General features: G+C 52.1%; 1 protein-coding gene across 1 annotated transcript; it reads right to left on the bottom strand.

The window, feature by feature from the left end:
- Positions 1–8,637: 8,637 nt before the first annotated feature.
- On the bottom strand, positions 8,638–20,132 carry Aire (autoimmune regulator). The gene is made up of 14 exons (XM_075978809.1): positions 19,998–20,132; positions 19,524–19,698; positions 19,151–19,306; positions 18,677–18,751; positions 18,083–18,196; positions 16,755–16,903; positions 16,490–16,570; positions 15,102–15,217; positions 14,094–14,193; positions 13,277–13,459; positions 11,905–12,026; positions 11,715–11,814; positions 10,115–10,183; positions 8,638–8,919 (listed from the first exon to the last, which is right to left on the bottom strand). The coding sequence occupies exons 1-14, from the start codon at positions 20,130–20,132 to the stop codon at positions 8,839–8,841; spliced, it is 1,656 nt and encodes a 551-aa protein (XP_075834924.1). The 3' UTR covers positions 8,638–8,838.
- Positions 20,133–27,013: the final 6,881 nt, after the last annotated feature.

Below are 27,013 nucleotides of genomic sequence, written 5' to 3'. Positions count from 1 at the left end.
ATCTCCTGCTCCCTCTGTGTCTGGCAGGCATCTCCTCTGACTCCACCCTTCCTCATCTCAGTCTGACTTTCCTGCCTAACTGTATCCTGTTCATCTATTGGCCAGTCACAGCGGAATATATTCACACAGTGTAAAGGAATAGTCCACAGCACTTGACTGGTAACTGCTCATTTCTGCACCTTTCTGGATGCCTAGTATTTCTGCCTTGGATTTCCTTGGTTGAGGTTGGACATTTCCATTCTCTCCTATTTCCTAACTCCCCATTGCTCTACTTCCAGAGAATGTTTCTCACAAGATGTTCTAACCTTGCATAATGGTCTCCCTGTCGGCCATCATGGCTTTGCTGACTGGAGAACTCTGTTACTCTATGAATGATCTTCTTATTTGAGGAGGAGGAGCTAGATAGCCCAGGCTATCCTTGAACTCCAAGATGGTCTTTATTTGTACCCTCCTGCCTCAGTTTCTCAGGGCTAGGATTAGGCCTTGGACAGCACCTGATCTGGTTCCCTAGAGACTGGCTGGATCAGGGAGGACCAGGCCCATTCACAGGGGACTCAGGGACTACACCACGCTCCGTGGGAGTCTGGATAGGGCAGGCTAGCTTGTGAACGTGTGGAGAGACCTTCTGATCTGCTCTTGCCCATTTTGGCCATCTGCTTGACTGCAGGAACATTCCAGATCCCCATCTATCACCACACATTGTCCACAGTGACCCTGACCTGCATTCCCACCTGAACCTGTCTCCACACTTCTGGCTCAAGATATGGTTAAGAGTCACCTGAAACCCGGGCTCTGCAATATCAGTGCAGAGCCTAGTGGGCTCCAGGCTCTGTTCAGAGGCAGGCAGGCATGGGGACTGAGGAAGGCTCTGTCTGCACATGACAGAAGCTGTGCCTGCCACCAGCGACATCAGGGAGACTTTGACCTTGTCCTGCATTGTGGGCAACCTTTGAGACTGGCTAAGTTTGGTTTGGTTCTCACCTGGTCTTCCATTTTGCCCTCGGAAATTCCAAGCATGGTTATCAGAACCAGTGGTAAAGATGACTTGTGCCCTTGGAGAAGCATCTCTGGGGGCAAGGAGAAGAGGAGGGGTGGGTGGGGGCTAAGCAGAGGAGCTAGGGGCAGAAGTGGGCTGGAGGCTGAGAGGTGGCACATGAGCAGAGATGGTTGTTCCAGGGAAGTGGCAGTAGGGATAAAGAGAAGCTAACTAATATGTAAGACATGTAGGAGGATTCTCCAGGGGTCAGGGATGCATAAGGACCCCACAAGGGACAGCAGGGCCCTGGAGGCCTGTCACTCAAATAGGGCTGCTCTCTCCACTGCCTTCCAGGCACCATCTCCAGCCCCTCTGGAGAAGAATGAGTCTCTAGGTAGTGATGAGAACAGGAGAGTGAGGACTGACTGCCACCTCCTCACAGAGGGGATGCTCAGGGCATTCACCGAGCAGAGATGTGTTGAGGATGTCCAGCACACATGGGGTTCCAGGCTCAGGCTCAGGCTGGTAGGCACTGGCTGGCCCAGATGCATCTAAGAAAACACTGGCCACAGGCCTGTTAGTCTTTCTTTAAAATTGTGGTTTTAACTGGGTAGTGGTGGCTCACACCTTTAATCCCAGCACTAGGGAGGCAGAGGCAGGCAAATCTCTGTGAGTTCAGCTTGGACTGGCTTCATAGCTACCAGGAAACTCTCAAAAAACCAAAATAATAATAATAATGATGATGTTGATAATCATAATCATGATTTTAGAGTTGGAACATGGTTCTGCAGTTAAGAGCACTGCAGTTAAGAGAACTCGGGGTCAGTTCCCAGCACCCACATGGTGGCTCCCAACCACCTGGAACTCCAGTTCCAGGGGATTAGACACTTCTGAATTCCAAGAGCACCAGGCATGAATGCAGTCCACAGAGAGACAGACATGCAGGCAAAACACTCATGCACATAAAATAGTAATTTTTTTATTTTAAAACCATTTTTTGTTTGTTTGTTTGAAGTCACGGTTTCTCTGGATATCCCTACTTATCTTGGAACTTGCTTTGGCTTTGGAGACCAGGTTGGCCTCAAATTCAGAAATCACCCTACCTCTGCCTCCTGAGTGCTGGATTAAGGGCGTGGCATATGCCACCACCTCCCAGTTTACACATACATTTTTATGAGTTTAGTTTTTCATGCCTTAGTTAGGGTTTCTATGCCTATGATAAAACACCATGACTAAAAGCCAACTGGGAAGAAAAGGGTTTGTTTCATCTTGCAGGCTCATTGAAAAAGCCAGGGCAGGAACTCAAGCAGAAACCTGGAGGCAGAGGCCATGAGGAGTGCTGCTTACCAGCTTGCTACAACCTGGGACCACCTGCCCAGGGGTGACACCACCCGCAGTGTGCTGGGCCCTTCTACAGCAATCATTAGTCAAGAAAATGCCCCCCCCTCCCCGCAGACTTGTCCACAGGTAGATCTGGCAGGAGCATTTTCTCAAGTGAGGTTCCCACTTCCTCAAATGACTCTAGCTTATGGCAAGTTAACAAAAAAAACCATCCAGAACACAGGGGAAATACATAACATATCAATAAATAAAATACTAAAAATCACCAACGTATTTCAGTTCCTGTCTATTTTCCCTACCAACTCATGCTTCTTTTGTTTTTAGTATCTGGATAATGCTGCAACCTGCGCCCCCTGGTGGTGCTGTGCCCTCACTGCTAGTGCTGCAGCCCCGCAGAGTGAGTCGACCTTGAACGCTGTCCTTTCCCCACCCTACCCCACCCCCACCCCAGGCAAAGATAAGGCGCTTAGTTCCTGACTTTGCCCTACAGTTGCTTCTTTGGTAGTGAGGTCAAGGGTGGCTCTCAGCTGGGCTGAATTACCCACACTCGGGGAAGCGGCAACTCTGCCACCCTGGGCTCAGAGCTTGGGAAACTTGGACATGTGTAGGAAAGCAACAGGTGGGAATCAGGTGTCTGAGTACAGGAGTCCTGGACCCAGCTCTCCCTAAAGTGCCCATTATTTTAGGGGTCCTCACATCGCTGACAATTCACAGAAGCTGAGACTCCTTCCAAACAGCCTAAGACAGGATCTGAGCACCGCGGTCACAAGGGAGAGGCGCTGGCCCGCAGCGCTTTTCACCCAGAGACAATTCTGTGCCAGGCCCAAGCCCCACGGTGCAGCCTGTGAGGTCATGACTTCCAGAAGCGCTAGCTTCACCAAGGCCAGGTTGGCTCAACATCCTCTAGATTTCTTTCATCTGTTTCCCCGTGACCCTCATCAGTACTTGGGGTCCCGGAACCTCAGGGGGGACAAGAATTGCTCAGAGCTTTTACTTCCCAGTTCTGGAGAGGCTAACACTGGGCCAGCTTAGCGTAGGGCTTGGTGCCCCATCACACACACACACACGCTCAGAGAAAGAGACAAAGACAGAGACACAGAGAGAGATTATCAGACTCCAGGATGAGGACCCTTCAAACTGATTCTTGCTAAAGCAGGATTCTTGCTAAAAACTAGTTGGGCAGTGATGGTATATGCCTTTAGTCCTAGCACTTGGGAGGCTGAGGCAGGTGAATCTACTTGAGTTTGAGGCCAGCCTGGTCTACAAAGCAAGTTCCAGGACACCCAGGGCTACACAGGGAAACCTTCTCTCTAAAAAATAAACTAGACTTAGTGGAAGAGGGACAGAAGCCAGGGTTGAGGCAAAAATCCAGAACCAGAGCCTGACTGGCTTTTGGGAAAATCTGTGCCCTAAAGGAATGTGTGAAAGTCCTAATCTCGACATTGTTACATACAGAGGCAAAAGAAAACCAAGTCTTTGTTATTTTGTTGCTTATTTCTGATACACTGTCTCCAGTAGCCAAAACTGACCACGGATCCTTCTGCTTCTACCTCCCAAGTGTTAAATTATAGGCCTACATCTTTACCCAATTTAGAGATGAAAGCTTTTTTTAAAAAAAAATTATTTTCAGGACTGGAGAGATGGCTCAGAGGTTAAGAGCATTGCCTGCTCTTCCAAAGGTCCTGAGTTCAATTCCCAGCAACCACATGGTGGCTCACAACCATCTGTAATGGGGTCTGGTGCCCTCTTCTGGCCTACAGGCATTCACACAGAATATTGCATACATAACAAATAAATATTTTTAAAAAGAGGCAATCTAAAACTTTAATTTTTTTTCTGTGCATTGGTATTTTGCCTGCATGTATGTCTGAGTGAGGGTCTTGGATGTTGGGGTTACAGACAGTTGCGAGCTCCTGTGTGGGTGCTGGGAATTGAACCTGAGTCCTCTGGAAGAGCACCCAGTTTTCTCAACTGCTAAGCCATCTCTCCAGCCCCATAGACGAAAGCCTGTTAAACGCTTTACAGCTTAACATATAAACAAAAAATCTGCACACATTGTCATTAACAGCAATCTTACACGATACATTAACTAGTTGTTTTTTAATGTCTTAAGTCCCTCTGCCACCTCAGCTCTCAGAACATGACAGGCTACCCTACTTTACACTGACTGTACAAAGCACATTGACTTAACAGCTCAGTTAACTCCTAGTCCAGAGCTTTGCATGAGGAAAAAAAAAATCCTACCCTGACGTACTGACAAAAGGACAGAAAGTGAGTCTATAGACAGCAGGAGCTATGTGACTAAGAACACTTTGTCAGCCACCAGTGAAGAAATGGAGCGGGCTCAGTAGTTACGAGCACCTGCTGCTCTGGCACAGGACTCAGGCTATGTCCCCAGCACCCACATCTGTGCTCCCAACCATCTGTAACTTCAGTTCTGTGGATCTGATGCCCTCTTCTGACCTCTGTGGGTACCAAACGTGCATGTGCTATGCAGACACATATACACACACGCAGGCAAAACACTCCTACACATAAAATAAAATCAATGCATCTAAAAACATTTTAAAAAGAAATCTGACTCAGGCTGGCAGTGGTGCTGCATGCCTTTAATCCCAGCACTCGGGAGCCAGAGGCAGGTGGATCTCTGAGTTCGAGGCCAGTCTGATTTACAGAGCGAGTTCTAGGACAAGCTCCAAAGTTACACAATAAACCCTGTCCCAAAAAACCAAAAAGAAAAAAAAATCTGATTCAGGCTAGAGAGATAGCTCAGTGGTTGGGTTGTTCAATTCTCTGCACCCACATGACAGCTCACAACTGTCTGTAACTCCAGTTCCAAGATATCTAACATCTTTATACCAATGCACATAAAATAAAGTCAAATAAATTATTTTTTAAAAAGAAATATGACTCTAGATTGGTCCCATGAGCACACGGTTGAACCCATGTCAGTCCAGCTAACAAGTGGCCGCTGGAAGCCTCAGATTCTTGTGGAAGTCTGGCTACACCTGCAGCCTGTCTCGGAGGGCAGTAAGAGATTAAGCAGTGAAGGCTAACAGATGACGAAGTTCAGTCTCTCCTGGGCTGAGCTCCATTTATGACCCAACCCATGCAAAACACAGTATGTATAAAATGAAGGCACAGATAGTAAGAGCAAGACTCAGGACTCCCAGGCTAGCGTCCCTAGCCCAGCAGAGGTAGCTGTTTCTCTGGGTGGCCACCAGGTGGCATCGAGGTCATGGACAAGAAGGCTCTCAATGGTTCCAGTCTATCGCCCTTCACTTGACAGTCTGTGTGTGACTGGCATGTGGCAGCAGGCCAGCATTCCCATCAGGCTCAACCTAGGAGCTAGCCTGGGGCTCAGGGCTGCTTTCTGTAAATTCTGTCTGTCTGTCTGTCTGAAGTCTGCCAACTGTTCTTCTTAAAGATGGCCTCCTTCTGAAACTGGAGGGTCCCAGGGATGTAGAACTTGATTTGCTGCTCCCAAGACCAGCGGGCTGCACTACTTCAGTCTGTTGGGAGTCTTGGAATGGCAGCCTGGTGCCCTCGGAGATAGAGCTCCTCCCATCTAATTGGCTCCGCCCCCCATTAGAACATTTGCCTGTCCCTACAGCAACTGCACTAAGGACATTCGTGAATCAGAACATGGCCATATTATTGCTTTAGTTTTCCTCTATATCTAGCAATCTTTGTGTTAACTTTGGCCCTCATTTTATCTTCTTCACCCATGCTTGTCTGGGCTGAACATCTAGAATGGACTTTGCGTGTCCAGGAACGATAAAAAACTCTTAGGTTTGAGGTCAGTGGCTAAGTACTCATTCACTCGCCTATGTCCTCAGGCCTCCTTCTGTCGGCTCTGTGTGTCTGTCTAAGAATCCATCTTGAAGGGGTTGGCGGCAGGCCATCGTGGTGAAAGCCATGGCAATGATAACGGGGGCTCAGTCTTTAGTAAAATAGGAGACTAGGCCCCATGGCGCTGCCGGTAATCTCAGCATTTCTGAGGCCAAGGCAAGAGAATGGAGAGCTACCTGCTAATCTGGGCTACATAGTAAGACCCTATCTCCAGCAATATCGACAACAAACGGAGATCCAGATACACACACACACACACACAGGAGAGCAGGAAGGAGATATCACTAAGCCATGGGGAGTAGCCATCTGCCTATACCTAGGTCTCCTTCCAGCCACCCCAGGGGCAGCAGAGCGCACGTGTGTCATGTAAGCCCTGATCAGCTTGCTCATCAGTCCCATTACCCTCAGGGGAAAGAAGACTTAACTGCTCTACATCTTGGAGCAGCTCTCAGCACCAGCTGCTTCTCTCACAAACCCGTCTGCTGCTCTCTCAGTTAAGTTTGGGACAATCCTGGGCAGTCCTCCTTTGGGTTCAGGATGAATGAGACAAAACACCCACAGACAGACAAGAACAAGAGATGCCTCGACAAACCCACGGGCTGCCCATGAGATGAGCCAAAGAACGTGGGGTGAAGGCTCCAGGGACTGGAATCTGCCCCACCTAAAGGCAGAAAGACATGCTTCATTACTTTTGAAATAGCCGCTAAAAGCCAGGCATGGTGGTACACACCTTTAATCCCAGCACTCAGGAGGCAGAGACAAGTGGATCTCTGTGAGTTTGAAGCCAGCCTGGTCTTCAGAGTGAGTACCAGGACAGCCAGGGCAACACGGAGAAACACTGTCTCTAAACAACACACCAAAAAGTCAGACTCAGTGACAAAGTGGAGCAGGCATAGCGTGGGTATTGGAGGGCTGGTGACATGCAGGAAGTCCAAGAGGACAGAGGGGGTGGCCGGAGACTGTCCTGCTGCACTTCCCTCCTCACATAAGTCAAAACAGAAGCATTTGTTTCCTCAAAGAGCCTGTCTATGGGTGACTCATGGGGTCAGGACCCGAGCTCAGGTCCCAGGTAGGAGCGAGCTAAAGAAAACGGGAAAGGTCTCGATCTCATGGAGGTCCACCATCTCTGTAAAAGCGGGTGGACCTGTCCAGAGAGGCATTCTGGTGATGCTGGGCTCTTGATGGTCCTCCAGGGTTCCCAAGCTGAGACACAGAGTACCAGTGCTGCCCTATGAGGAGAGCCAGTTCACGGCTGGGAAGGGCTGGAGTTGGTCCCTCCCTCTACTTTTGGGAGGGGGTCATCCAAAGAGAACTCTATGGAACCATGTCATGATCACGGTGGTATCTGGGATTCCCTGGGCAGCTTCTTGGCAAATCCCGGCCCCTACCCCCACCCCCCACTCTAGGGCTTTAGCTCTACATTTTGTCTGTGACCTCCCCCACCGGAACATCTTACAAGGACAGCAGCTGTGTGCTGCCTTACCACCTTCTGGGGGACCCCCTCCCCCGCCATGGTAAACAGGGACAAGTGTTCACATACAAGCACACAGGCACACACATACACACATACATACATACACATACACATACACACACACACACACATACACACACACACACACACACACCCTCAGGCAGAGCCCTGCTCCATGTGTGCAAGTTTTCCAATATGTAGCTCTGAACTAACATGTCTCAACCCTTCCTTACGACACTCACCTTCCACACGGAGAAGTCAAGACACTCAGTGGCCACACTGAGTTCAAGTGCAGCCCGGATGTGGTGACACACACTTTTAAACCCAGCACTTGGGAGGCAAAGGCAGGCGGGTCTCTGTGGGTTTGAGGACAGCCTGGTCTACAGAGTGAGAAGTTCAAGTGCATCCATGGAACTGAGACCCCGTACGCCCCGTGCTATTCCTTGCCTCTGACCCTATATGGTACAGACAGCTGCTCGGTAACAATGGTGTGGACAACGGTCAGATGCTGGCTGTCCTAGGGGTTCCTTCATGCTCACCTGTAGCCTTCAGGAATGCTGAGCTACACTCACCACAGTGCCCAGGGCTAAGCGTCTTGGTCATCCCCTCTAGCTATTGTTCCCTAGGGACTATTTCAGGACACACATAGGAACACACGGCCGTGGGTCTTAGCTTAAGGACACCGGCCTAGGTCTGAATTCCATGCCTGATGAGGTCTGCAGCCACCATCTGTCATTCAGGACATTTCAGTATGCCATAGTGTTCCCATGGGGGCATCTGAGGGCTCTGTCTGGAGATGAGGGCAGGAGAAGCTGAAGACTGGGCTTAGTCGCACACTTGGTAAGGGGCTGACAATCTAGACTGTCAACTCCTTCCACCCTGGCATGGTGCCAAACCCCAGGAGTATGGATACCCCAAAACAAACACCCAACACAGAGCACCTCAAAGCCCATAGAAGTGACTTTAATTTCAGGACAGGGCAGTCTTGTCTCCCCACAAGGACCAGGACCATCTGCAAGCTGAGTAGTGACAGCTGGAACCCGCCAGCCCTTGGTCCTAACCAATCCTGCCACGGGGCTGACGGAGCATGTCCTCTCAGAACAGAGTGGCTGCAGGCGTAAGGCCACTCTGCCTCATCTGGTGATGTGGGATGGGGGCCGGTACTATGCTGTCCATCCTCCCGGGCCACCTGAGGTCAGGAGGAGAAGGGCGGTGTCTCGGCCAGCGGGCGAGACATGCTTTGGATGGCCCACTGCAGGATGCCGTCGAAGGAGTGCTGGAAGAGAGTGGCATAGAAGTCCAGACGGCTGGACCTCCTCGGAGCTGGTGCCCACTCTGCCACACCAATGGAATTGTGACCATCCTGACATGAGGGTGTCACCCACTCTGACCCTCTAATTCAAGGTGGGGGACTGAGACCGCAGGTCCCACAGGACATGCCAGTAAAGGGAGGTCTTCATCTAGTGCTTTCTAGAGCAAGATGTAATCCCTGGGCTTGGCCATCCGGCTGTCCCTTGTGGCTTTCTTTGCTAGGTCCTTCCTCTCTGCTCAGGAGTCGGGCATCCTATCAGGACTAGGAAGTCATGGCTGGGAGGTCCTCATTTTTTCAAATGCCAACCATGCCGGGTCACCCATCTCTCTCTTGCGCTTCCACGGATCTGCCTATGCACGGCCCACTGCATAGGACATACCCCAGCCTCATGGCCAGTTGAGCCTCCCAAAGTGCCAGTGGACACTGAGGAGGGCAAGTGGATGCCCCTGGGATGTGGGAATGACAAGGGAGCTTGTGCCCTTACAGTAGAGGAAGTCCTGAAAAGTTCTGGCTTCTCAGTTATCCGAGTAACTTCACCCTCTCCTTTCAGTTTTTTAGAAGAAATTAATTCCTTCTGTTTCTAAATGTGTGCATGTGTGCATGCACAGGTGCCTAAGGAGGCCAGAGGCATCAGATCCCCTGGATTATAAACAGCTATGAGCCGTCTGACATGGCTGCTGGGAACCAGACTTGGTCCTCTGCAGGATTAACACACACTCTCAACCAAGGAGCCATTTCTCCAGCCCCTCAGGTCTTTGAGACAGGATTTCATCATGTAGCCCAGATAAGCATCTGCCTCACAATCTTCCCACGTCTGCCTCCCAAGAGCTGGGAATCAAAGACCTGGGCCACCACACCTGGCCTGACCTGTCCATCTTATGGTGCAAAAACCCGAGTTGGGAGAGGTCCCTGAAAGATCACAGCTGCTCTCCCTCAGGAGTCAAGGGCTTAGGCCCTCCTGATTCTGAGGGCCTGCGGACAATAGGAGGACTCTCAGGTGCAGGGCTCTTGAAGGAGGAGGGAGGCTACAGGTAGGAGGAAGACAGCTTATCTCCCACAGGGCTCTGCACCCTGGGGCTCCTGCACGGAAGTAGTGAAGTGCTGTTCTGGGAAGAGCAGCTGTGGGGTGGGGCTCAGCCCAGGCCAGGTGACACATTACCTCATTCAGGAGGGACTCCAGATCGTCCCTTTGCAGAACAGGCTCATGACCAGCAGAGTCGTCTCCCGCCTAGAACCAAAGAGTTAACAGTCAGCTCAACCTAGCAGCAGCTGGAGGTCTGGAAACAGGACTCCAGCTTGCAGAAGCAGCATCCTGTACCCCACCACAGAACAAAGTGACCCTGAGATCCTTAGGCTGGAGGTGCAGACAGGGTGGGGGCAATCGACCTGTCCTATATACTGCCTGTGGCCTTCAGGGAAAAAGAGGGGGACTGTTTCTTTTCAGCCAAGGTCCCCCAAGAGAGACTCAGTGACCAAGACCCAGCCAGTGTCTCCCTTTGCCTGTGCCCAATTCTCACAGGTCACATGAGCTGTACTTAGACCTGTGCCCCTGGCCTTGGTGACACAGCTCCTATCAGGCCCTCACAGTGAAGCCAGTGGAATGGCCCAACTGCCCAATCCTCTTCCTGGTTCTGGAAGTGACCTTCACTCGTCCATCTTCTCTGCTCGTGTCTAGACTCTAGAGCAGTGGTTCTCGACCTTCCTAATGCTGCGACCGTTTAACACAGTTCCTCATTTGTGGTGACCCCAACCATAAAATTACTTTCCTCGCTACTTCATAACTGTAACTTTGCTACTGTTATGAATCATAAGAGTTTGGTATCATAAGAGCCAATGCTCTTGGACCTCCACTTGCTTGTTTTTTTTATTTACTTAGCTTTGTTGAGTTTTGTTTAGAAAGGGTTTCACAGCTGGGTGGTGGTAACACATGCATTTAATACCAGCACTGGATTAAATTAAAAAACTCTGGAGGCAGAGGCAGGCGGACCTCGTCAGTTCAAGGCCAGCCTGGTTTACAAGAGCTAGTTAGTTCCAGGACAAGCACCAAGCTTCACAGAGAAACTCTGTCTTGAACAAACCAAAAAAAAAAAAAAAAAAAAAAAAAAAAAAAAAGGTTTCACTGTGAAGTCCTGGCTGACCTGGAACTCACTATGTATGCCAGGGGCTGGACTCGAACTTACTCCTGGGTGCTTGGGGTTAAAGTTCTGTCCCACCACACCCAGTCTTTCCCTTTTAAATAGATTCAACTTATCAAAATATTGTCCGGAGAAACACGTTTTATAAAAGTAATGGGGTTTGGCAGGATGACGGTGGTGCATGCCTTTAATTCCAGCACTCGGGAGGCAGAGACAGGTGGATCTCTGTAAATTCACAATCAACCTGGGCTAGAGTGAGTTCTAGGACAGTCAGAGCTGCTACACAGAGAAACCCTGTCTGAAAGTAATGGAGAGCTGGGTGTGGTGATGCACACCTTTGATTGATCCCAGCACTAGTCTGAGAGAGAGAGAGAGAGACAGAGAGAGAGAGAGACAGAGAGAGAGACAGAGAGAGAGACAGAGAGAGAGACAGAGAGAGACAGAGAGGCCAGCCTGGTCTGTATAGTGAGTTCCAAGACAGCCAGAGATCTGTAGTGATACCCTGCTTCAAAAAGATAAAAACAAAACAAATAACAAAAAAGCAATGGGACACAAGGTTAGTGGGTTTGGCTTTGAATTCTCCCCCACGCCATAGGATCCCACCGCAACTGGCCACACACTGACCTTGGCAAGTCCAGGGGCTGGGCGTGCAGAAGTGGGCGCTGCCTCTCCTTGCGTGGGAGTCATTGAGTCTGAAGAGCAGGATTTGCAGCGAGGGTTCGTCCTAGAGGAGTGGGGAAAGTTTGTTTGGGCCCGAGAATCTTTGGGGTGAGTGGGATGTTGGCTACTCTCCCGCCCACGCCACCTCACTCACCCTGGTCGGGCTGCAGCCATCGGGAAGTGGCAGCGCCAGTGGAAGGCGGCTGCACAGTGCGCGCACCGCAGCGTGTCTGCACCGTCCCCGCACACACCGCACCGTGCACCTGGTGCAGGACCCTGCCGAGAGTGTGGTAGAGCAACGTGGACCACAACTCAAGGTCTATGTCATGCTCATCAAATGCCCCACCAACCTGGGTCAACCCGGAAACCTCGTGTGAGCTGGACTGTAAGTTCTTATGCCTTGGCGTTCTGAGAAGGCAGAGGTGACCCTAGCAGAAAGCGACATCCACGCCAGGGTCATCCATCCAGCCCTGCTCCCACCAGCTGTCCATCCAACTCCAGAGGAGCTTGTTGTAGGGAATGTGACTGCTGGAAGTAGGCAGGGCTTTGGGGATTCTGGGACTGACAAGGGGGGGGTCAGCCTTTGACATCCTGCCTCACCAAGTGTATCCGAGACTGCGGACCACCAGACCCTGCATTTCCTGTAAACAACTTGTTTTCCTCTGCTCTGAGCACGAGACCCTGATGGCAGGGGAGTGGTTTCCGGTGGCTTGCAGCAGAAAGATCCCGAGAGCTGGGGCGTGGCCAGAGCTGCCCCTGAACACAATAAAGGGGGCATCCTTGTTTCAAGGATGACCCATGTTTCTGTCTGTCTCTGTGTGTTTGTGTGTGTAAATCTCCAGGCCCTTGCCAGAGACTCACAAACTGTCTCGTAGTACAGGCGCCATACTACAGGCATAGTACTGTAGTACACGCAGTAGGAAGGACACTACACAAGTGTATTTGTTGGGGTGGGGGTGCGGGTGGAGATGTATTGTCCAGATAACCAAGCTAGGCATTTCCTTCCTTCCTTCCTTCCTTCCTTCCTTCCTTCCTTCCTTCCTTCCTTCCTTCCTTCCTCCCTCCCTCCCTCCCTCCCTCCCTCCCTCCCTCTCTCCTTCCCTCCCTGCCTCCCTCCCTCCCTTCCTTCTCTACTAGTTAATTCACTATTTGTGGGTGTGCACGTGGAGATCAGAGCGTGTCTCTCCTTCCACCATGTGTGTCCTGGGGTTCCAACTCAGATCCTCAGGCTTGGCAGCAAGCCATTTAACCTGCTGCGCCATCTAGAAGACCCAGCTGGATTTCTGGAACATCAGAGTTGAGTGGCAAGGCTGAGAGCTATGCAGGAGTCCCTCTAGGAGATCTCCTCACAGCCCCTGTGGCTCCTGGTATTGCCCCCTTCCCTTTGTCAAACACATTTCTTCTGGCAGAGTCCTCCCCTGACCCCTGGAATGCCTTCTAATTCCTAACCCCTAGGGATCCGCCAGCCCTGTGGTTCCAGAGCTCCCAGAAGACGGCACCCAAGCCCCAGAGCTCCCCTCATTCACCTGTTGCCCCTCAGTCCCAGCACTCAGCAGAGGGCGTAGTGTTGAAGGCTCCAGCAGAGGCAGGGGGGCTGCAGAAGGTGGGGCCAGCAGGTTCACGTATGTGATGGCAGCATCTGAGCTGGCCGGGTGCTCCCTGGACAGGCCCCTGGTCCCCTCTGAAGCTGGCCTCAGTCCCAGGAGGATCTGGAATTCAAGGGTCAGCACTCAGGGGCCACAGGACACCACTCAGCACCACCTGGGAGTCAGGACTGGGCTGTTGTGGTGGGTTTGAGGTTAGAAAGGCTTGGGGGTGGGCTGGAGATCTAGCTCAGGGGTTAAGAGAGGGACCTAGGTTCAATTCCCAGCATCCACATTGCAGCTCACATTGTCTGTATACCCTCACACAGACATACATGCATGCATAACCGCAATGCAAATAAAATAAATCTAAAAAAGAAAAAGAAAAGAAGGGTTGGGTGCGTAGCTCCATGGCTCTCAGCAAACGCTTCCATCATGTTAGACCTGGGCGACAGTGGCCTCAGCCTGGCAGAGCAAACTGGGTTTCTAACAGGATGTGGGGTGTAATACAACAGAAAGCTACCCAGGCTTTTGGAGAATTTTAGGAGTGGTGAGGGTGGTACCCTGTGTCAGGCCCACAGAGCAGGAGGAATGGGGCCAGTGTGAGGACAAACTCCCCAGGGCCCTCAACCCAGCAGGGGATTCACCAGAAAGGTTGCTCAGGCTGGAATAGAGCAGGGCACAGCAGCCAGGGCACGCAGAACTCACAGGAAAAGCCAGGAGGTAGAACTGTAGAGGGGATGACCCATTATAGGCATACCGGGGTCTCTGCAGGTGGCTCCAGGGGCCTGGTCTCCTCAGGCTGGGACAGGCTCTTCTGGACTCTGCCCTGGAGGCAGCAGGAGCACCTCCAGAGGCCACTGTGCACAAGGCCACCAGTCACAGGCATGCAGGACAAGGCAGAGAACATAGACTCCTTCCCCCCCAGAACTGCATGGTGGGGACGGCTCGAGGACCCCCATGTCACCATGTTCATTCACAGATGGGAAACCAAACCCAGAAATGGTAAGTCAGTTACCACAAGGGAAGTTCAGTAGGATGTGGGTTATTGACCCCCGGAGAGTGGTCCTGGCCTGAGTCAGTGTCCCTAGACTGTTTCTCTTAATCCTTAAGAATTCCGCATGCTCAGCAACTCTCAGGGCCGTGCCTGTAGGCCTACAGTTGTAGGCTGTCCCTTGGCTACACTGTTTTCATCCTCAGAGCATCCATGGTCCCTCAGGGATAGGGGAGGGGCAGCAAGGACAGGAGGGGAAGGGCTCTGGTGGAAGGGGACCAGAGAGTTAAGGAGAAACAAGTGCAGAGCCAAGGCTAGACCCCCACAGACTACTGCACTCCCCAGAACAAAGGCCTGTGCAGTCAGTGATGGGGTGGAGAGTGTGGCTTTGTGGCTTCTGTGTTTCCCCAATTTTACTTGGGAGATTTAGGGGGGCCTTGGGAAAAGGCCTGTGCCCAAGGGAATTTGGACTAAGAACCTAGGGTAAAAAGTGTAATACTGGCACCTTTGCTTTGGGGGCATCGTGCTATGGTTGCCTTTAGGCCTCTTGGCCTGAGTGAGCCATGACGCAGGAAGGGGAGGAAGGTGGCATGGGAGAAAAATCCTACCATGCCCCATAAGCCTGCCCTGCAGCACGGCTCTTACTGCAGGACCCTGACTATCCATCTGTGGGGCTGGGGCTGCTAGGCTTCTTCAAGGTCAGCAGGTAAGGCCAGCGATGGATCAGGGTGGCCAGTGCACAAGCAGCAAGCCTCAATGGGGCGCTCTGCTCACCTGGGGATCTCCTGCAGAGGTGGGCACAGGCAAGCCAGGTGGAAGGCCCGGGGACAGCCATCACAGCAGATGAGCTCACCTCCATCATGGCACACGGCGCACTCGTCCTCGTTCTTCTGGCCAGACAAGAGGGGCCACACAGACCCAAAAGGGAGCACGGTGCCCGCCTCAGAGACCCCCCCTGATTCCCTCCCTGCTCGCTTGCTGGCCCCTGCTTGACCTCTGTGCTGCCCATCGTCCTTACAGTACTAGTTCTTGAACAAACCTAGGGCGCGTTCCTCTCAGCAAGGAGTGCTGGGTACCAGGCAGTCCCTAGGTGGATCTCAGGACAGCAGGTGGATGCGCCTGTGGGGTTTCCTGTCAGCCCTGGGTACCTCCTGTCACTTCCCTATCCCCCACCTTATGCTTTTGTCAGGAAAGAGGAAATTGTGAGTCTGGATACCACCTCCTCAAGAAGCTCCCAGATGTCAGGCTATGCTGGTCCTGCCCAGTGACCATCACAGTCATGGAAAGAAATACTTCCACAGGCCCAACAACCAAGGTACTTTTGTGGAGCAGGGCCAAACTGGACTCTTCAACTTCTGATGTCCAGGACCAGCAGAGTGCCTGGCTCTGAGGAGATGGGACCTATACATGATGATGGTGGGCACAGCCAGGCAGGGGGAGAGAGTGAGGCTGATGCCCCCAGGGAGCCCTCCTGCTCTGGCTTTAGCAGCATTCTCTACCCCAACCCCAGCTAAGATGCTTTGTGTTGTCTAGAGTGAATGTATGGCCGGGTGGTGGCGCATGCCTTTAATCCCAGCACTCGGGAGGCAGAGGCAGGCGCATCTCTGTGAATTCGAGGCCAGCCTGGTCTACAAGAGCTAGTTCCAGGACAGGCTCCAAAGCTACAGAGAAATCCTGTCTTGAAAACCAAATAAACAAATAGAAATCGTAGAGTAAATGATGTATTTTTAAAAATATATCTAGTTTTTGTTTTTGTTTGTTTGTTTGCTTTGTATACGAGACAGGGTTTCTCTGTATAGTTAGTCCTGGCTGTCCTGGAACTCATTTTGTTGACCAGGCTGGCCTCAGACTCAGAGATCCACCTGCCTCTGCCTCCTGAGAGCTGGGATTACAGGTGTGCCTCACTACCGCCCGGCTGAATGTGTGATCTGAGCTCACTTGCTCTGACTAACTTGCAGTTTCCCAGTGTGTATCCTCAGAAAGAACACTTCCAAGAAAGAGCAGAGGGGGAGGGAAGGGGAGGAGAGAGGAGGGAAGGAGGAACCCTCGTGGGTAGGAACTCAAGCCTCTGTGTTCCAGGCAGCCAAATGCCCAGGACATAGGACGGAAGATCTAGTTGAACACCGGTGGGGAAGTCAGGCTCCCCTGTTCTTGGGGCTTACCTGGTGAACCTGGGGCTCACTGGGAAGGGCCGGAAGGGCAGGAACCCCATACTGCTGGCCTATTCTCTGCTCATCTCTACCCTATGGGAGATACAGGGTGATAGTGAGGTAGCCAGGGCAAGGGAAGATGCATGTGGTCACCAGGACTAGATGCCTCTGGGAAGCAACTCCCAACCCCCAGGAAGAACTCCTGGCTATTTTATGGGGGACAGGAGGCTATCCAAGGTCTAGCTCCCCAAAGATGGACATATTGGGTAATGTTTACAGGGATAGTGGCCTGGGTTCCCTTGGCTCGGACCACCGGCTTTAGGCTGCCACCACCACGGGTCTTGTTCTTTGCGTTGCCACTGGGGTCTTCAAACTTGCTTGGAGTGTAAAACTCGCCCCCAACTTGGATGCACTTCTTGGAGCCTCCTGGGAGGAGTGGCAAACGGCCTAAGCTCACACCAGGGGTCTGGCAGAACCTGAAGCCCGCCATTCCTCCCCACCTCCTAACCACAGCCAAGTCTGAGGCCTGGGTTCTGGGCCCAGCGAGGGATTTGCTGCTGGAATCTACTAAGATAATAGTGTGCACTCACAAGCTCAGAATAGGGCCCTATTTGAAACAGCAGCTTTGGAGATACAATAGGTTAAGATGATGTCATACTAGACCCTAAATCCAATGTTCTAACAAGGAAAGATGAAAGCAGAGAGACACACACTCAGACTGGAGAGGCATAGCCACAGCTCAGAACGAGTATCACAACAGCATAGGAGCTAAAGACAGGGAAGGGACCCTCCAAAGCCCCCAGTGGGATGGGTCCCTGGCCACCCACACCTTGGCTTTGGAATCTGTTGTTATAAGCCTGGGAATTTTTGTTATAATAGCCCCAGGATAGTCAGACAAGATTCTTGGGGCTGGTCTGATGGGGACAGACCAAGGCCGGCATCAGCTCCCAGGCCATCCTGGCTGTCCATAGCATCCAAGTCCGGTGTCCGGGACAGAGGAGATGCTGTGGAGCAGTAACTGCAATGGTGAGTGACTCTGTCCCCAGCTCTGTCCTGTCCAGATGACATGCGTGGCCGTATAAGGTGACCTGCTAGCCTACCCATAGGTAGGCAATTGTGGAAAGAGTCTGGATAGATACTAAGGGGACTGGAATACGTGTCTGAGGCAAGGACGTGACCGGCTGTCCTCAGTGGGCAATGCGAGCATGTGGAGGAACTGTCTGAGGATAACTATGATTCAGCAGCACCCACCAATGAGGAGGTGGGCGTTCTGTGCCTGAATGTGCCTGACAGAAGGCCTCCTGGTGTAGGGGACTTCAGCAGCGTGGCCTGTACTCCAAAGCCAGCACGGGGGAACACTGGCTGCCTTGTCCTCACCCTCGGCCAGCTGCTGTTGCTCTACAGCCACCTCCTGAGCACCTGGGCCTCCCTGGCAGCCAGCTCCCTGTTGTGGGAGTTCATTCCGCCAATAACTTTGGGGTACCAGCCTTAGCCTGTGACTGCTGTCTCTCTCCTTTTAAGAGATCATAACTACAGACAAGAAGCCATGCCCTAAGGCCGGTACCCCAAAGCTATTGACGGAATGACAGCTCCCCATGCGTTTACCTGCCTCAAACACCTGCTGGATGAGGATTCCTTCCACGGCCCCTCGGGTTCCTGGGACATCCCCAGAGGACACAGTCACAGCTCTTTGGACGGAAGCCGACATGGCCTGAATTCCTGGGGAAGGTACGACACACGGGGATGCACACCTGCATGCATAAGCAGGGCGTGCGGGACCGCAGTGTTTGCAGAGTTGAGTGCAATGGTAGATTAGTAAGTGTCTCACAATGTGGACCTGCGTTGTGCCAGGGCACAGGGTTCCTAGGCCAACTTGGGGGGTGAGGACCAGGAAGCACGGGTCTATGGGATCCCTGGGATCTGTGTGGGGTTGATGGTATAGCAAGGTTGGGCCCAGCTGTGGAATAGGAATAGTTTTGTCATGGCTGTTTCTGGACTGGCCAGAAGGTTGGGAACAATAAAATGGACAGAGATTTGGGGGGAGACACTGAGGACAATGTGTATGGGTTGACCCAAGGAGTGGTGTGCACCCAAGGAGTCCCCATTTTTTTCTGGCTTGGCCAGCCAGCTGAGGCCAATATGGGATCAGATCTTGGCCAACCTCCACACTCAGCCCCTCTCTCTCTTGGCCTTACTCACCGTTGCCCAGCGGGAGGCGCTGTGACTCCAAGTTGCCCTCTGGCTTCTTAGGGGGCTTGGTCTTTGGGTGGGAGCCTGTGAAGGGGAGGTGGATACAGCCTGGAGGTATCCTCTTTTTCTGGGCTGGGGTGGTGCTGGTGGGTCCAGGGTCTCAAGTGAGATGGGGGAGAGCACCTGGGAGGGTCAGATCAAGGGTTCCCTAACTCCCTTCAGCCGTAGAGGCTGTTTCCTTTTTCAGAGGAAACGAAATCAAAACCACCTGCCTGCCTCACTACCCAGGAACTCAGTCTGCAGAACAGGAAGAAGCTGCGAGACTGTGAGCCTCCTCCAGTGCTCAGAGGTGACTGCGGCTCTAGCAATGAGCCTCCTCCAGTGCTCAGAGGTGACTGCGGCTCTAGCAGGCTGGCCCTGGGCAGCATCAGTGGGACAGAAGAGAGGGCCCTGCAACCCTGGCTAGCTCCTCTCCCTGAGTACCTGGGCTGGAGGAGCTCTTTGGGGTCAGGGTTGCTGGTGGGGTTGCCCGAGGTTCCTCTAACGCCTTTCTCTTGGTGGGGGGCCTGGGTGGCAGTACAGAGACCTTGGGACCAGCAAGGGGCTTCCTCCCCTTCCGGGGCTGATTCAGGTCCACATCTGCAGCAGGAACAAGGGTCCTGTCTTAGAACCTTTTCCTCAGGGCGGGCTCTAGGACAGGACACTCTTGAGGAAGGTGAGTCAGGCCTTTGCCCTTTGCCTCTTAGGATCTGTACCAGTTCTAGCGACTCCCTGAAAGCACGTAAAACGTACACCCGTAGTCTCCATGCTACCCCATAGGCTTAGATGGCAGGCACCATCGTCAGCACAGGCCCACCTTTTGGAAAGCCATCCAGGATGGTATGCAGGCGGCTGTACCGTTCCAGATTGTAGTCCTTAAAGAGAACCTTCCAGAAGTCCAGGATGGTCCCACTATCCTGGGTCAGGAGCCAGGATAGCAGGGCATGGAAGGCCTGTGGGCAGCCTTCCTTCTCCTTCAGCCGGAGTGTCTCCTGAAGTGACAGCATCAGGCTACCCAATCACACCCTACCTCCAATCCCTGCCACCTCCTTTGGAAGGGAGGCCTGCCTATTCCTGCTAATCCCTGGATTCTGGGGAGTCGGGGTGCACAGGATGTGAGGTTAGGGGTCTCACCTGAAGCTTGTCCAGGACAGGTCTTGTGAGGGGGGCTGAGGCTGGTGTGGGGGGGTGAGGGGGTATAGCATGGATGTTGGCAGAGGTTGAGAAGGATCTAGGGAAGGGGAGTCGGGAGACAGAGAAGCGCGGCGGGGGCGGGGGTGCAGGAGCCCACCTGGAACTTGTCCTCTGGAACCACGTCGTGGTCAGCCAGAGCGTGCAGCAGCGGAAACGCGTTGTCTACCGCCACCGCGATCTCGGTGCGGTGCAGTCTCAGCAGGCGGCGCAATATCCCATCTCCGCCCGCCATCGTTTCGACGCAGACAGCGTGTCAGCGCCCCCTTCTGGCATGTGCGCTCTCGCGTACCTTGGGTGTCCTGGTACTATTTCAGGAGGCACCTGTGAGTATATATACCTACTCCCCAGCTGGGGAAAGGCCACGCTTGGCTTGCTTCACCGCTCTGTAATACTTTCAACCAGAAAAGAGCAGAGGCTGCTGTTCACCCTTGGAGCCAATCAGGGCCCGGTTTCTGCAGGCTGGGGACAGAGACTGTCCTACCGCTGGGTTCAGGAGTCCCTACAGAACTGGTATTCATTTCCTATGGAATCTAGGGTACCTGTCTGGGCTAGGGGAAGAGCTCAAGATTTGGGGAGAGGAAACAAGGTTTCCCCTACAGTCTCCCTACAAAGGATCCTGTTTATGGGTAAAAAACAGAACGGGCTGGGAAGATTGCTCAGTGGACAATTTGTCTACCTGGCAAACTTGAGGACCTGAGTTATTCCATTGCTGGGGAGGCAGAAACAGGAGCCTCTGTAACTAGCGCTCACTGCCCAGATAACTTAGCTGAGTGGATAAGCTCCAGGTTCCACAACAGAACTTGCCTCAAAAACTTATATGGAGAGTAATTGAGGAAGACAGCCTATGCTTACCTCTTCTAGCTCCATACACATGAACATGTGCAAGCACGCACACACACACACACACACACACACACGCACGCACGCACGCACACACACAAATGCAATGAATTAAAAAAGAAGGGGCCTGGAGAGATGGCTCAGTGCTTAAGAGCACTTGTTGCACTTATGAGTTTGGTTCTCAGTATGCACATGATGGCTCACACTCTGTTAGTAACTCCAGTTCCAGAAGTTCCAACGCCCTCTTTTGGCTTCTACTGGCATTGCAAGCAAGACACTCATACACATAGGATAACTGGGGGAGGGAGGTGACCCTGGACACAAGGCCAAACAGTGCTTCTAGCCACACCCTGGCTGCCTGGATGTGCTGGCACAGCTGAGAGTAGCCACAATAAGAAACCTCTGCAAAGGGCTGGACAGTGGACCAGGCTGGGAACCCCTAGCTGTTCCAGACCCAGGGTTGGAGGAATGGAATGAAAGATTCCAGCAGGACAGAGGAGATACCCATCCCATGTGCCATGTGGGTGGAAACAACACATGGCATGTCTCTGAGCTCAGAGGTGGCCGGCACATTGAACCAGGTAGAGCAAGGGACAAGAGGGCAGAGAACCCTCAACAAATGCCCCTGGACCATGCAAGTTCCTGTCTTGTTCCCCCTCAGAGTCCAATCCAAGTAACATTATCAGGACTCATGACAGAGACTACATGGTAGTGTAACCTGAAGGGCAGGAGCTCCCAGCCAATCAGAGAGGTGTCCAGGAGACAGATGGGAAGGGATGTAGAGGTGGATATGGGTGGAAATGGTAGCCCCGGCAAGGTGAGAACCTACAGCTGGCAAGCTTTTGGAGCAAACTGATATGGCCAGATTTGTGCTGGGGTCCTGGCCACTGTGAGCAAATGCTATGACTAGTTAGCACAGCCCTGGGATGCGGCACAGGCCTGGGCTGGGGCTATGTGGTACAGTGGGAAGAGAACAGAGCTGCAGAGGTGACTGATTCAGTGAGCAGTGTCACCCAGCATCCTCACATGGTGACCACCAGGGAGGTCTGGACAGAAAACCATGTGTGGCTAGTTCTGGCCCTGGTCTCTGTTGGGTCCTCTTACCTCCTACCTCAGGCCCCTCTGGGAGTTCTGCATGTGCTGAGATTGGCCTCTAACAAGTGTGTGTGTGTGTGTGTATGTGTGTGTGGTATCAGTGCTGAGAGTGGGTGAGACAGTCAGCATGAAACCCAAGTCCTGTGGGAACAGAGATTCATTGTGAAGTCACCTCAAAGCCAGGGTGTGTATGTATATCAAGATAGGGAGAGGTGGACAATGTTGCTGGGTGGTGGTGCACGCCTTTAATCCCAGCACTCGGGAGGCAGAGGCTAGTGGATCTCTGTGAGTCTGAGGCCAGCCTGGTCTACAAGAGCTAGTTCCAGGACAGGCTCCAGGCTCCAAAGCTACAGAGAAACCCTGTCTCGAAAAAAAAAAAAAAAAGAAAGAAAGCAAACAAAATAGGCAGAGGTGGGGAATGTCCTAAGGCTGTGCAGAGAATGTCCTAAAGCAGGGCCCTCTCACTGTCCATCACCAGGCTCCAAGCCATAGCCTTAGCACCTTTGGAAGTGGCTCTGGAGCCAATGACACCAGCACTGTGCCTCCCACAGGTACTGCGAAGGAAGCCTTGGGTGATGCCAAGATAGGTTTGCATCCCTGAGAGGCACCACCTGTCCCTCAGCCCTGAAGGAGGCTGCTGCTAGCTGGCCTCTCCTGCTGTCTCCTGTAGGTATGTATTTACTCCAGAAACATCAACCCCCAGTGCCTGTCAGCACAGCACTGAACGTGACTTCTGCTGTCCAGAACAGAGAGCCTCCTCACTGACCTCACTGACATGGTGGAGTGCACTTTGTTCATACCTTGCCAGGCTCTCAAGAGCACAAAGGTGGAGTAGACACAGACCCCAGTCCCGTGCACCCCGCTCACACCTTGCCAGGATCTCAAGAGGACCAAGGGCACCGATGGAGCTTCTGAGTCTGCAAGCTCCAGAATATGCCCGTTAAGCACCCGTGATGCCAGAGGCAGTGCGCGTACAGGACCAGGTGTTAACCCTCACATGGCTCCGCCAGTCCCTTGCTTTCTTTGCAGGATTAACCATCCTCCTAATGTCAGGCCTGCAGCCTGGGGGTTTCTCCCTAGCTAGGGGTGTCTCCCTCTGTGGGGGCTTCTCAGATGGGGATTCCTCTGCCAAACGCAATGGACAAAGAAGAACTAAAAACCACATCATAGACCGAAGTCTGCACTTTACATTTTTATAAAAAGCCTGAAGCTGTCCCAGAACCCCACCACCACTGGTTGAGCACTGACTGCTGCAGCCAGGCGTCCCCCAGCCTCTTGTGGGACATCAACAGAAAGACTCCTGTAGAATTTTGGACTTTCCGTCACATGTGGGGGTTTTCGTGACAGTCCACACCTGCAGGTGGTCTGGAAGTGCTAAACTTAGAAGAGGTGACCAGGGTGAGCCGCATCCACACGGGGGCCTAGTGCTTGGGAAGGACGATGCCTCGGGTCTTCAGAGGCCCCAGCACGTGGCCTGCATCCGTGACCTTCATGTGTTTACCCCGAAGGGGTTGCCTAGAGCTTGGGGGCTGCCCAGGACAGCTACTCCCCCCCCCCCGCCGCCCCCCCCCCATGAGGTGCAGAGAGCAAAGGAGAAGGTGGCCTGGGTCAGGGCTAGAAGGGACTCTGACAGTTATAATCAAACGGATGGAAAGTACCAAACGGTCCTCAGCAGAGGTGGGTTGGAGCCAGGTGCTGGGGACGCAGATTGGGGTGGAGACCTGCTGGGGCGGGGGAGGGGGGAGGCAGGGGCTGTGACAGTAGGCTAGCCAGGTTTGTACGCCCACCATTCTTTGAATCCCACCTACGGCCGTGTGTTAATTTTAGGTTAAAATTGGTGATGTCATAGAAAACATTCCCAATACCAACAAAAATATCAAATAGCCAGAAAAAAGATAAAAGAACTCTGTACTTCTCACAACTGGGGGATTTCTTGTTTGTTTTTTGTTGCTGTTATTTGACTGTTGTTTTTTTTTTGGGGGGGGGGTCCTCATATAGCCTAGGTTGGCCTGGAAATCACTAAGTAGCCAAGGACGACAGGCATGAACCTGGTTTGTGCAGTGCTGGCTGCCTGCTGGACCAGGATGACCCCAGCTGAGCCCCCAGCTGGGCTCTTGCAGCATTTTTTTTTTTTTGCACGCATGAGAGCGGGGGAGGGGGGGGAGGATACAAGGTTTCTCTGTGCAGTTTGGGGGCCTGTTCTGGAACTCTTTCTGTGGACCAGGCTGGCCTCAAACTCACAGAGATCCTCCTGCCTCTGCCTCCTGAGTGCTGTAAGGGCCTGTACTACCACAGCTGGATTCCACTACAGCTGGCTGATCCCCATTCTTGTTTCCAATGGAATCCCACTGTGTGAACCAGACTGGCCTTGACTCCTGGGCCCCAATTTGTATTTTCACAAAAGAAGAAAGGAAAGGAAAGGTAAGCCGAAAGGTAAGCCGCTGTCTGGATTTAGCATCTAAATTTAGGATTTTTGTTTTCTATTTTGTGTAATAGTCCTTGCTGTCCTGGCCTCAAATTGCACAGAGATCCGCCTGCCACTGCCTCCCGAGTGCTAGGATTAAAGGCGTGCGCCACCAGTGCCTGGCTAGACTCAGATATTTTTTAACCTAGAATTATAAAAGAGTTGCAATCCAATTAACACGGAACTCTGGGCCTCTGCAGGAACAGTAAGTGCTTTTAACCACTGAGCCATGTCTCTAGCCTAAACACAGAATTTAAAAAAAAAATTGAGCACGCACGCGCGCTCACGCACACGTGTGTGTGTGTGTGTGTGTGTGTGTGTGTGTGTGTGTGTGTTTGGAGGTCTGAGGACAAGACTGTGAATTGGTTCCTTCCTCCCACCATGTGGAGGACTGAACTCCAAACCCAGGTCCTTAGGCTCAGCGGCAAGCACCTCTCCCCACTGAGCCATCTTGCTGGCCCTTTGTTTGTTGGTTTGTTTTTCTTTGTCAGAACTTGACTTGTATAAACACCATGCCAAGCATGTGAATGAATACACACAAATAAATATAATAACTTTAAAAAGAGCAATAGGTCTGTCTTAATACAAGCTGTTTTTACATAAACTATCACAAAACACTAAAATGCACTAATGATATTGGGAGGGATGGTTTCTGCCTGTACTTGCCATCACTACCCAGCAGGCAGAGGCAGGAAGATTGCTTTGAGCTTGAGGTCAGCCTAGCCTACACAGTAAATTACAGGACATCCTGGGCTACAAAAGGAGACCCAGTCTTAAAAACAAACAAGGCTGGGTGTGGCGGCGCATACCTTTAATTCCAGCAAATTCCAATTTGGGAAGCAAAGGCAGGCAGATCTCTGTGAAGTCCAGGACAACCTGGTCTACAAAATGAGACCGGACTCAAAAAATAAAAAAAAAAAAGCATTAATAAGATGAATAAAATATTTCTAACATTTACATGAGAATATCTTAGTATCTTTAACAAAAAGAACCTTCAACTCAGTAAGAAAAAAGCAATGAAGGGAGCTGGCCAACCTCTTTGCAGGGTCTTTAAAAAAAAACACCCAAATTCCCAGCGGTAGTGGCACACACCTTTAATCCCAGCACTTGGGAGGCAGAGGCAGGCAGATCTCTGTGAGTTCGAGGCCAGCCTGGTAACAGAACAATTTCCAGGAAAGCTAGGACTGTTACACAGAGAAACCCTGTCTCAAAAAAATAAAAACAGAAACAGAAAATCCAAATCCCAGCAGAATCAGAGGCAGGCAGATCTCAGAGTGCGAGGCCAGCCTCCTATTGTCTCAAAAACAAAACAAACAAAAAACCCAAATGTTAAAAACAGTGAAACACAAGTCTGTCTATGCAGCTCAGTTGGTGGGGACTCGCTGCTTACACACAGCACAAAGGCCTGGTTCAATCCGCAGCGCCACACCCCTGGGTGCTGAGGCCAAACGGTAATCTCAGCACTGTGGAGGTGGGGGAAGGAAGAGGAGAAATCTAGCTCGACCTGATTAGTAGTGAATTCCTGACCAGCCTGAGATGCAGGAGACCCTAACAAAAAAGAGATAAAAAGAGAAAAAGTAGATCAGGAAGGGCCAGGGCAGATTGTAACAGGTTTATTCCAGAGTCTGCAGCTGTAGTATGGTGACTGCGCTGGCTCCTCTCCTGAAGACTGATCTGTAGAAATGTGTAGCTTGTGCCAAATATCAAAACAGATGCTTCTCCTGTCTCATACAGTGTTCATCAGTGTGCAGGGAGCTTAGGCGGCAGGTTGTGGGGGCCGAGGTGTCATTTAGCAAGCTGGGCAAATGTGGTGTTTCAGGGCCCCTATTCCTTAGCACTGAAATGTAGACAAGGGCCCAGGCTGCCTCCTGTAATCTGCCTTTTCTTTCTTTCTTCCTTCCTTCCTTCCTTTTTTTTTTTTTTTGAGACAGGATTTCTCTGTATAGTTTTGGAGCCTGTTCTGGAACTTGCCCTGTAGACTAGGCTGGCCTCAAACTCACAGAGATCCGCCTGCCTCTGCCTCCCGAGTGCTGGGATTAAAGACATGTGCCACCACTGCCTCACTAATCTACCCACTTTCTCATCAATTCCCCGTGACACGGGACTGGCCACAGTGGCGCTGGCCTGGATCACTGGGCTGAGGAGAACAGTTAGGTGTCTCTCGGGCAAGTGACCTCATCCTGAACCTTATATAAGTCACTAGCCTTGCCCATGGAAGCCTGGAGTCAGGAACCGTCTCCCCACAAGTTTTCTCTCCATTATAGCCCCTATGGTATCCTGGAAGGGACTGGGGTCCATGAATGAATTCACCCTTTAGGCCAGGTAGAGAGGATAATTCATGAAGCACCCTGCCAGAGGTTGGCAGGTCCTCACATCACCCACAGGGACAGTCACAACATCACCCCGCATGGTCCTCTAGGTCCTACTCTGACACTGAGCTTGTCTCAACCCAAGGCTCTCTTCCTCCCCCTCCCCCACTCAGAAACCCTTGGTCGTCCCTACTCCCACCAAATCTTCTTTGCCCCACCCATCTCCCCCATACAATCAGTAACCCTATCTCCCAGCTCCCTAACCTCAATGTGTGTGTGAAACCTAGAACCTCCCTTCCCCCACCCCACCTCTTTCAGCCCTGAGCTGCCCTCCTACACTATTCTATAACCCCTCCTCCGAACATGCCCCCCGCCCCCATTCCTACCATGAACCCCCTCCCACTC

This window comes from Microtus pennsylvanicus, chromosome 7, assembly GCF_037038515.1.
Source record: "Microtus pennsylvanicus isolate mMicPen1 chromosome 7, mMicPen1.hap1, whole genome shotgun sequence".
NCBI classification, from domain to species: domain Eukaryota; kingdom Metazoa; phylum Chordata; class Mammalia; order Rodentia; family Cricetidae; genus Microtus; species Microtus pennsylvanicus.
The sequence above is the reverse complement of the archived record's forward strand: the minus strand, read 5'-3'. Positions and strand labels throughout refer to the sequence as shown.

Excerpts from the sequence above, each read along its gene's own strand:
- Aire (XM_075978809.1), bottom strand. The coding sequence starts at position 20,132 with ATGGCGGGCGGAGATGGGATATTGCGCCGCCTGCTGAGACTGCACCGC. Across the intron at positions 19,307-19,523 it reads CCTGGATGGCTTTCCAAAAG|ATGTGGACCTGAATCAGCCC; the intron begins GTGGGCCTGTGC and ends TTCCTGCTGCAG. Across the intron at positions 16,904-18,082 it reads CCAGCAGGTGTTTGAGGCAG|GAGGCTCCAAGAAGTGCATC; the intron begins GTAAACGCATGG and ends CACTCCTCCCAG.